Genomic DNA, 11,476 nt, shown 5'->3' with positions numbered 1-11,476 from the left:
TGTTCCGCTAACTGGGACGGCGCCATTCCTGGTGATATCAGAATCGGGTGTGAGTTGGACAATGTGGGAACTGTCGAACGGACGGACGGATGCAGTAGAGGTGCGAGAGGAACCGGGACAGAAGAGGTCGTGGGATTCGGTCTTGATGCCGTAGAAGAGGTTGAAAACTGAAATTCACCTGCAGGTATGGCGGCTGACGCCGAAAGGCAGGCTGCCTGGGTACTGGCCTGACCGGGAACGGACGGATGGGATACGTGAGATTTCGGTCGCAGTGGCCTTTCTTGTAGCCCCTGTAATGCGTGACTAGCAATAGGCATTGTATGCGACGTGGGTGTGGAGAACGCTGGGATAACAGTCTAGAAAACGGGGTAAGTGGCCAAAGAGAAGACAGTGGGTTAGCTAAACCTAAGGGATATGCCAGACTGGGCAAAAGCACGTGTGCTGACCGAACAAAAGCCGTCACAGGTGGGAAGTTTCGAAAACACAGAGGTGGCGCTGGGTTAGCAAAAACGGTTGAGCCAAAAGACAGTCCACCTAACACGGGTTGATCATAAACTTTACCATAGTTGCCACGGTATTGTTATGCCATATATACTGTACAAACATCACCAGTAGATAGTCATGGTAAGGGGCAAGTGAATGGACGAATAAATGAATGAGCAAACTGTTGGTTAATGGACAAGCCGACGCAATGCCTCGGAAAGAATCCCACAACAAACAACCAGTGTATCTTCTCTATCATTCATGAACCTATTTGTCGACATTGGATCACATGACATGGTGTACCATATACGGTGCACAACAAACGTTGCAGTGCAAAGGTGTATTGCAGCCACACAACCCGACGGCTGAGATATTGCCAGGTCTACACAAGGACGTTCAAGTCCGCAGTTCATTCGTACCGATTCTGTTGCTAGCCACATACGACGCTAGATAGGAAGTGATTGCAACCTCGTCACTGAGATTGGTTACGCGCCATGTCTTGGAGACTCCATAGGACACGGTATATAACCGATCCCTGCGGTGGCCATGTTGTGACTTCACAACTCGACTACCCAGCTAAAGATGGTCAGTCGGCAATATGTCCCAATACTGATAGCTCGCGTGATTTTCAGCAGTTGACCGAATGTAGGTTGCAAATCGCAAACTTCGGGGAACAGACAATATGTCATCGGATTAACAGTCAAAAAGTGTCTTCCCTTACGTTTTAAGCTTGTGTTCTTGGTCAGTACGTCTGACGGCATCTTGTTTCCACCCGATGCTCAGATGTGTTTATCACAATGGGAGGCGTCGCAACTTGATTTCGACTGCTTCTCCCACGGTCACAAGGCTTTTCGCGCCCGTTTCGCTCCGCCCTTTACTTGGATGCGGTCTTATGGCAGCCGGCATCAATATCCACTCTTCATCCATTGTTGTGCACAGTGGTGATACATGGTAAATGACAACAATAATAATACGACCGTTCAGCCATAACTGCCATACTTTTCCAGTGTCCAGCTACAATATCATCCACAAGGGGTTGAGACACTAGGAAGCTGCCCAAACCTAGCCAGGAACAGTCAAGATGCTGCGGGTTGGGTTCGGATCACGGACTTACCACCCAGTAAGTTCGCGCCTAAACCAACGAGCTATCACCAGCCCGTGAAATGCGGTGCTTGTGAGTGTCAGCTGCCCTAAATCTACAAATGTGATTAAATCTGTTTTACAGCAGCCAGTCAGCTGAGCTAGGGAGAGCGCAGTAATTGAGGCACGAAATTGCTGACCGGTATGCCTGCGGTTCGGGTGCAACCTCTGCATCTGGACTGCCCATATCTAGGCTTGAGCAGTCTGGTGGTATCTCAGCCCTCGTGCTTCCCTTGGATGGGATGACAGCTAAGCACCGAAAGGGTGTTACGACTGAATAATTGTTTTTGTAGGCGGAATCGGTGCCCAGTTGACATAAAAGTTGCACTGACATCAACTACGTGGCCGTGTCCCGAAGAAATAGACGGAGATGGAGATAAAATTAGCATGGGTCAGGAGAATTAGTTTTGGAGAATAACTATTGGTTAGAGAATGACACAAACCGTGTCCCGTGACCGTATCGTTAAGCATGCATTCAACACTGTAGGGAATTCCACCCCAGGGACCGGAGCGACTGTGAATCAAAGGATGAACAAAAAGCCTAGGTAATAAAATGCTGGAACTCCGCCCAAGTACCTTCCCTGTGATCGAGAGCAAAATTAGCATGTGTACCAAAAACCGACTATCAACACCTGCTAATTATTAGGATTCCTGCCTTTTCCTGAATAGCTCACTTCCTTGGAAGTAATTAGGCTGAATCGAAGCAACTATCTCAAAAGGTACGTCAGAAAACGGATGAGGATCACTGACCATTGGACAACTAAGCAACCTGCTGTTCAGAGTGATAACAAGGTTGCCCCTGTCTGGATACATAAAGCTTAAAATAACTGATCCTCGGTCCGTCTTTTCGGGTCTTTTTTACAAAGGGAGCAGCGGTATCATCATCATCATCGACAGCATGACATCAGTGTTCAACACTGATGCTTCACTGCAGCGGTAACTCCAATGCAGTCTAGAATATCGGCCAAAAGACAGCCGACCACATAAAATACAGGATGAACGCCACCAACAATTAAAATTGGACCTGCAATTTTCCGCGCACCAAATATATGACTGAGTTAGTGTACAGCAAGTTTCTCCAATGGAACTGAAGGATGAAGAGCCTGTGTCAACGTAATTGTCACTGTCTCTTAAGTGCTCTCGAGGAATGACATACACATCCCAGCCGTCTCCGTGAACTATCCTGGTTTCAGTTAAATTGGTAAATACCCCAGAAAAATATATTAAAGTTGACTGCACCGAAAACACTTATTGCCTTCTGAATTTACCCTGTTTGTCAGGAGTGTATGAGGCCACATTACAGAAGTGAGTACGCTGCAGAAAAAAGTGAGTTACACTGTATTAAGGGGACACACTCAGTCAAACGCATAAAGAGGATGTAACATAGCTATTACAAGATGATGCGAACTCCAAGAGGACGTTTGATATGAGGCGATAATGGAGGAATGAGGGTGGAATGGACTGGGCGTGCAAGTAAGAACCCACAAAACCAGTGACAAGAAACACACGCACACAGCAAAGGGTAAGGAAAATACGGTGCAGGAAATGAACACACATACATTACTGGCCTGCTTCATTTCAGTTGGCGCATCTAGGCTAGAGATTCAGCCTCTGAATGGAAGAAGCGAAAACAATCAGAGAGAGAAGTGGTAGAGTTGATCCCCACAACATGAGTTCACCAAATGTAAACAACAAAGGTTGGCAAAATACACTTGTGGGAAGACGTAGAGGCTCAAAGTGCATGACAGAAACATGTGGGAATGGAACGACACCAAAAACCAGCTAAGTGGAAAGAATAAATTATTCTGTTTAGTAAAACAACGGACTAAGATACCTGGGCTAACGTAGCAATTGGTATTGGATAGAACTGTATGCTTCCAGGCGCGCCTCCACATCATGAGCGGGGTGAATGTCTCACTGAAGATATTTATAAATAAATCACTCGTGTTGGATAAGCATCACTATTCAGTAAGAGGTATCTTTGCCTTATTCTCTGCGGTCACAGGGTGGGAAAAAACCCTGCGGCCGAGTAGATTAGACTATCAAGTTATCGGCTCCGTGCATGGTCTTCCAAGGGACCCACCTAACTGCTGCTTCGCGATTCAGGCTTTTGAGCCAAATAAAAGGGACGGAGTTCGACATTATAGCTCTCAATGTCCGTACTCTGTATGGAATTAGACAATAGGCCTATCTTGGTGGAACTTTGTTTTCACCTTCCGTCGATGTACCTTGTGCTTCGAAAAAAAAACAGAACATTTCACTCATGTATCTCAAGCCGCATAGAGCGAGATCAGATGCTTCACATTCCTCTCTTCTAGTATTTGGTAATCTTGCCGCAATAGCTCGTAGCAGTTATGATGTGAGAGTTGCGCTGAGCCTCAAGACTGTAAGCAATTAATAAAACTGGAATCTAGAAGTTGTTAGTGGTGTCAGGACACGTCTGAACAGACTGCAATTCCGAAGCTGAAAAACATGCAACAGCACCAATGTCTAAACTGTTGCTACGCTCCCGTATAACCATAAACTTTTGAAACCCTTACTGTGAAAATAATAAATGTGGATGCGGAAGGGATCTAGTGCTAGCCAACCACAATCATTCTCTATACCCCCAGACACTCACTCCGGCAATCTGGATGGAGAGCGTTGGTATTTGATAAGGTAGCAGTTAAGCTTGACAAGTGACTTGTAAACATTCCATCGCCATGCGAGGGTTGAGCGATGCCAGTGAGCGATTGAGTTGGATAGAAACCTGAAACAACGACGCTGTTGATATAGACTAGTAGCCATATATTGCAGCGTCTACAACTATGGACAGAAAGGGTCACGTGGACCCCATCCTGAAAACAAATTCGCACTGAAACCACCCAGAGTTGTCGTAATCACTTTACCAGGTAGGCAGTTGATCGCTTCTTTCTGTGCGCAACTTTGAGCAACTCTGCATGCGCAACAAGTGACCTAAGCATCGCAGTTTTTGATGCCAGACGGCAGTGAAGCATCGGTGTCGAACACTGATGTCATGCTGTCGATGATGATGATGCATTCCTCGATTGAGGTACCCGTTGCACAACCGGACACTGGTTTTCTAGCTGTCCCGTTGCGGATTTACGACACCAGCACGCACGAGCTATAGTTCTGAGGCAACGACGCAAAGACCTGAAAGCGCCACAGTTCGGCTGCTCAAAAAAGCAACATCTCACAGCCGCACATGAGGATAGCCTATACTATGGCTTGACAAACACGTCCCTTGAAATGGGATACGCCCATTTTCCGCCATTAGTCTCGAATTAGCAAACGCTACGTAAGCATGAGGAATTCGTTTTTTACTTATCGTTCAGCTGTAGCACCCTTCCGAAGCCTAGGTGCCATACCACTAGAAGATTGCACGAGGGCTAGGATACTGCCAGGTTGCCCAAACCTAGACAGGAGAAGTCGAGAGGCAGAGGTCGGGTTCGAACCGCGATCATCATTGTCAGCTGTAATAACCGCTTACTCGTTGTGCGGTGGTTGTAGCTGCCGCAGTTTCGTTCACTGATGGTTTGGGGGGATGGGTAGGTAGCTGCGCATTGCAGGCGGGAGCTGATAAATTGGTGCATAAATCCAGCACTGTCAGTGGGCTGTCAAGCGAGGGGTTGGAAAAGGAGCCATGCATTGAAGACAATAGCTTGGATGCATGAGCGCCATTGAGGGCGCGACTGGGCCATATCTGACAATGTCTCTAGCCATTGATGTGACCCGTCTCGGGGTTCCCATCCAGGAAGACGGCAGTGACCAGCGCAGCTGAGTTTGCTGGTAATGGCTTTCATACTTCGCTGCCAAGTCATTGTTTGACCGCCTCTGGCTCTCTTCCACCCTTCACGTGGTTGTGCAAAAAGAGCCCTTCGAGGAAGAATCGGTCGACTGGCATACGCAACACGTGGCCAAGCCAGCGCAACCTATGTAGTGTGATCAGTTCATCTATCGAGGGTGAGTTATTTCTCCCGAATACCATTCGACGTACTTCAAAATTGCTGATCCGGTGTCCCACCAGATTCGGGCAATGCTCCGAAGACATCGGCGATCAAACACTGAAAGTCTTTTGACGTCCTCGGCGCGCAGCGGCCAGGTTTCTGATCCATATAGTAATATGGAGCGCACCGCAGCATTGTAAACTCGACCCTTGACAGAGAAGCTGATGTCACGTCTACGCCACAGGTTCGCAAAAGTTGTTCTGGCCATCCCAATCCGGATGGAAATCTCATCTTTCGTGAGACCACCGGGACTGATACGGCTGCCCAGGTAAACAAATTTGTCTACCATCTCAATCGGTTTATCCACAAGCATGAGGCTAGGATTCGATCCCACCCAGTCTTGCAGTAGCACTACACTATGGAGGTGTGAAGCGCATGCCGAACCGCGAGGCAGAATTATTTAGATTATTTAATATTGTTTGCATTATCACGGGATCAGATCCCAGAAGAGCTATGTCGTCTGCGTACTCGATATCTGTGAGTGGAGGCCCAGGGAGCACTTCGACCTCACAGGCATTAGAGACCGGCAGTGCGTCTTCCATGATCGTATCAATGACGAAGTTGAAGAGGAAAAGTGAAAGAGGACAGCATTGTCGGACACCACTGGATGTGGTGAACTCAGGAGAGCTTCCTGTAGACCTTTACATGGCCGCGGGAATTGGTGTATAGCACCCTAATGAGGGTCAAGAATTTATGGGGGACACTCACACATTCACCGCCAGGTTCTGGTGTAATCCAAGAATCTAATTGTGCGCCAATTTTATTGAGGACGGTTGCGTCAGTTTTATTCTTCATGATTTCGCTCAGACAGTTCTCGAAGACCGATCACAAAGATGAATGAANTAGCACCCTAATGAGGGTCAAGAATTTATGGGGGACACTCACACATTCACCGCCAGGTTCTGGTGTAATCCAAGAATCTAATTGTGCGCCAATTTTATTGAGGACGGTTGCGTCAGTTTTATTCTTCATGATTTCGCTCAGACAGTTCTCGAAGACCGATCACAAAGATGAACCTAAATAATCTCCGGGCATTCCTGGCATTCTGAGCTTCTTCCAGTATCCTCAGCTTCCTGTATCCGCTAGGCTTTACATTTGGTGGGAACACCGAACACTGACAACGCTCACGTACAGAATACTGGTTTCCAGGAGTCGTATTCAAACGTTACTGCCTAGCAACTCCAGGCGGCTTCACAACCTCTGCAGTGGGTTAGGCCAAAACAAAATAATTATTAATAATAACAATAACAATAATAATAATTCAGCTGAAAGAGAGCTCAGCCGTTAGAGCGCGAATTTGTAGACCGGAAGGTTCGTGGTTCGAATACGACGTCTGCATCTCCACTTTCACTGTCTAGGCTTGGGCAACCTGGCAGTATCCCAGCCTTCGTGCTTCCTTCTGAGGGCATGGAAGTTAGGCACGGTCGGGACAGAACGATGGAGGTTCCGGTCATTAAATTCGTGCTCTAACCACTGAGCCGTCTCGCCTCACCGCCTTCAAGACGCTCGTTTATCAAACACCATAAATAGCGTCAATTTTTCACTTGTAGTTTCCACAAACGCACTAATCAAGTGTACCTCTGATTCGGTGAAAAATAACTAACCGCCATCTCATCCAGCACAAGTTCAGATAGTGTTCAGGTAGCGATTAGAATTCACAAGTAGGGAACTTCGGTTCATCATAGGCACGACTTGGTGACTTTATGACGATGGTGACCGTCTTTAAATTTTGCACTGACCACACGTGTTCCTGAGCAGCACTGGGTTAGGGGAGCTGTAGACGCCGTTGTGCCATCCAGAATCCACTTACTGACGGAAAACCACACAGCCAGACTGATGATGAAGTCACAGACATTTAGTGCTGGAGCTCTAATCTTGATCATCGATCTCTCTGGGATACTCACGCCGGTTTAAATTATGCTTCCGATTAATGTCGTTGGAGACTGGGGGATCGGGTTCCTCGTTAAGCCATTGAAAAGCTCTCACATGCACAGGTTGAACAGACCTATCAACCAAGCCTATTCGAAGCCCCAGAAGCTGTATCCTCAGGGGGCTGATCGTTTGGGAAGACAGAAGCATCGCCACTTGTACGACAGGGAACTAGGCATACGAAGTCTCTGAATACGCAGCGAGTAGGCACTGAATTTCAGAAAGGCCCCTGACGCTCCTCGATGCGAGATGTCGCGTTCCTTCGAATCCAGCCAGAATGATTGTTGGACGTCAGCTCAAGCAGTATTCTGGCGGGTGGGAAATTCTGGTGGAATCAGAAAGCTCTAGAAGCGGTGGGAGTTCGTACAACTCGGAAACCGTTCTTTATACGCATAGCGGGAGCCAAAAATAGCTGTTGGTGAGCACAGTACCGGAAATTTAATAAAGCGATTACTCCAACCATAGTGATATAGCTGTTACTTCGGTTGGAACAAGGTTATTACATTCAATAGGGATGTGATGTCTAACCCCATCACGTGAGACGCAAGGAAGCCAGTCGAATTTCGACCAGTTAGGGGTGCACATACCATATATACACATGGCATATATCCATATTGCATCAAGCGCAAAATGTGCGCCACAAGAAGCGACGACGAACCGTGCCGGTTCTCCTTGAGTTCGAAGAAATCTTCTACATGTACTCCGTCAAAAAGGTATTCCCTCAAAGTTTGTCAATATTCCGCTTACCACTAACTCCAGTTCTGCTGGTCACGCTGTTTGTGGTGAACTGTCCAACCAGTCACTCAATCAGTCTGGGAGTGTCAACTCACAAACAGCGCGCCGAAGTGCAGTGATTCCAGCTGCAACAGCTTCGCCCAGCAAGATTAACGAGAATGAGAGGATGAAAGCCAGGTGTTGAAGGCGACAGTCCAATAAGTTCATTGACGTCATGTAGTTCTGTTTGTCTGGCATTATCAGCAGCCAGTATGACGGTTATGCAGTGAAGGCGATAGCTTCCATACAAAACCACAATTCTCAAAGTCACTAGACGCTGGTTTCCTCGTCCCGGGTCTTCAACCAGGACGCAACTGAGTTGAATGATAAGTGCCTTCATTTTTCGTTACCAAGTCATGGACCGACCAGTTGACATAAAAGCGGGCGAAAAGAAAGGAAAACTGTTCTCCGGCATTTTAAGCACACGGCCTACCCAGCGCAACATGCAGTGTGACCACCTGATCTGTCGAAGGAGAGTGAAATTAACCGAAAACAACCAGGCGTACCTCGGCACTATTAACCTGCTTTCACCAGACTCGCGCAACACTTCGAAGGCGCCGGTAGTTAAGCAGGGTCTTCGAGATGGCTCAGTGGTTAAGGCGCTAACTGATTGACAGGAAGGTCCGTGGTTCGAACCCGACCTCCGCCCTTCAATTTCACCCGTCTGGGCTTGAGCAGTAGACTTGGAAGTATCCCAGCCCTCGTGCTTCCTTAAGGTGGCATGATAGTCAGGCACGGAAAGGGTGTCACAGCTGAACAATTTTTAAGGTCTTCGAAGATCTTGCACAGACCGCAGCCACATACCTTTGTAGCACTTGTACACCGCTATTTTTCATGCTCAGTATCATCTTCCTTTTCCATATCAATATCAGTTACATCACTGTACAAAAGTTTGTTGTACTGAAATAAAAAACGCAAATGCCCGCTTCGTGGGTCCAACGTGACTTTGAGACTTTTGCTGAGTGACTGTTGTTGTGACTGCCGGTTGGCTATAATTAGCTGCTACTAACTATAAACGTGAACAAACATTTTAGCTACAAACACTGGACTGATCTATTCAAACCTGTGGATTAATAATGCGATTACCGGAGATCTGGATTACCTGGAAGGTAGAACTTTCTTCTTGGTGTGGTGGTTCAACGGAATACGGAACTACGGTACCTCCTATTTTGAACTGCGAGTCTAAATTTACTTGGAGTTTTCTCCTTGTGACTTTGTATCTGGCTTACATTAGTAAATTGCTCTGTTCACTATAGACTTAATAGGGCCGTTACCCACTACACCTTATCCAATAATTGTCCAACAGCGTCCCGGCAACCACTAAAGTTAGTCAAGGATTCTCCTCACCCCATTTTCGTCGTCTGAGTTTGTCATCGACACCACGATGTCAAAATGACATAACAAGAAAGTTTGGTAGACTTGAGCCATGCGACGACATTGTTAGCTTTCGCCCCAAAGCTACTTCGAAAAGCCCCTAGATCCCGCAGGCAGTTGGCACCTTCAGAATGCAGCCATGCCTCAAGATTTCCCGCTCCCGTGGAATGACGAGACTGAACTTGTTAAAAGTAACTCATCTTGGTAAGTGCCCAAGCCGTGACTACACTGTGACATTTGAAGTTGGTCCACGCATCCCCAAGGTAAGAGTAACGTTTGCCAAACTCGGTCGGCTTGGACCTCAGAAACGGCCGTCAAAGCACTCCTATTCCATGGTTGTGGAACTTACATTCCACGACCTAAAGTCTAACCACGAGGAAGAGAAGTCCGTCGCTCCCCGTCTATCATATCTAACTGGGCCTCGAAGGACTGTATCTCTGAATTTGCAGAAGGCACTTTCCGTGATACTTTGGGTGCTCTCTCACAACAGGATGAAAGCGTAGAGAGTGGTTGTCTGCGACATCAAAGGTCAGATATGTAGGCTTATGGTTGCTGAAGCACATAGATATGGACAGCACAGAACGTCTGTTGTGTGCTGGCCACATTGTTATTAGCCCGATTCTATCAGAATACATCATTTACGATTGTGTAGTTATATTTCATCACTGGATGGCGCTTTAGGTATCACTGATTTGTCGAAAACTCATCGCGTGCATGTAGAAATCGTGTAACTCGTCGAAGTCACACAACAAACAAAAGCCTTTCATGAACTCTTCAAAAGTTACAAAAATTAAAGATCGAAAATTTATGCTGATAGTTATATTCACAGGCAATGCTCAAACGCTAATACCTGAGAGGATTCTTCTGGCCCATTCGGTACGTGTGGACGGGTGGCTTCAGGGAAGTCATTCCGGGGTTCTTGTTTAATATTAGTGACAAGATGATGATTTCTTGAATCCGTGAAGTGAACTCGTGTGATAGATACTCCATCCGACATCGAAAAACGGGCAATTCATGTAAACTAATCCGAGATGTGTGGAGGAATCCGTGTTGCGGAGAGTACCCGGCCTATCCGGCGAGCAACCGAAAGGAAAGCTCGGAGGTGATTGGTCAGCGATTTACGTATTCTGGCACTCACGGATTCACGGATTGATACACAGGATCGAGGCTTTTGCCCAAGTTTCCCGGGTCGGTTTTGTTCTTGTCGGTCTCTGGCTGTCGTTCACCTGAAAGGCACAAGTGAAAAAAGGGTGTAGCACTGGTCTTCATGTTCTCAGCGCGGGGCTGTATGCTTGGCGGCGCGAGAATTCGCACAAATGTCTAGTAGTGCTCTGAACTGGGTTCTAGATGGAGCACGGACAACTTCGTAGGAAGGTTATTCCACACAGCTACTACCCAAAATGAGAAAAGCTTTTGCCTGATGAATGCTTGCGCCCTGAGCTTGAAAATTTTCCTACCAAATCTCCGCCGTGTGTTGGCTGGGTCGTGGAATTCCTTTGGGCCGATTTCTCATGGTGCAAAGAGAAGGACAAGTTTGAGGGGACCCAGATGCCCAAATCCTTTTTGGCATCTATCCCCATGGTTTTTTCTGGCCCTTTCTCACCATGCATAACAAAGACATTCGCTGAGTCTCCTCCAAACGACATATGGACACCACTTTACGTCATTCAGAGGAAGGTGCCAGTCCAACGACCATTGCTTGGCAGCGTCTACATCCATTTGGAGAGCACGGGCATTGGAACTCCAGGATCTCAAGTTGTCCGCAAAAA

The 11,476-nt window shown here is 47.1% G+C and overlaps 1 protein-coding gene across 1 annotated transcript in view; it reads right to left on the bottom strand.

Annotated features, from left to right (window-relative positions):
* T265_08154 (hypothetical protein) overlaps positions 1-11,476 on the bottom strand; it is a gene marked incomplete at both ends in the record, with an annotated part of 93,647 nt that overhangs the window by 67,396 nt on the left and 14,775 nt on the right. Inside the window, 4 exons of the mRNA XM_009173874.1 lie at positions 179-356; positions 5,114-5,315; positions 5,621-5,947; positions 10,846-10,933. Of these exons, the coding sequence (XP_009172138.1) occupies positions 179-356; positions 5,114-5,315; positions 5,621-5,947; positions 10,846-10,933 (795 nt within the window). The remainder of the gene's footprint in view (positions 1-178; positions 357-5,113; positions 5,316-5,620; positions 5,948-10,845; positions 10,934-11,476) is intronic.

Source organism: Opisthorchis viverrini, assembly GCF_000715545.1.
Source record: "Opisthorchis viverrini unplaced genomic scaffold opera_v5_204, whole genome shotgun sequence".
In the NCBI taxonomy this organism is placed as follows: domain Eukaryota; kingdom Metazoa; phylum Platyhelminthes; class Trematoda; order Opisthorchiida; family Opisthorchiidae; genus Opisthorchis; species Opisthorchis viverrini.
The sequence above is the reverse complement of the archived record's forward strand: the minus strand, read 5'-3'. Positions and strand labels throughout refer to the sequence as shown.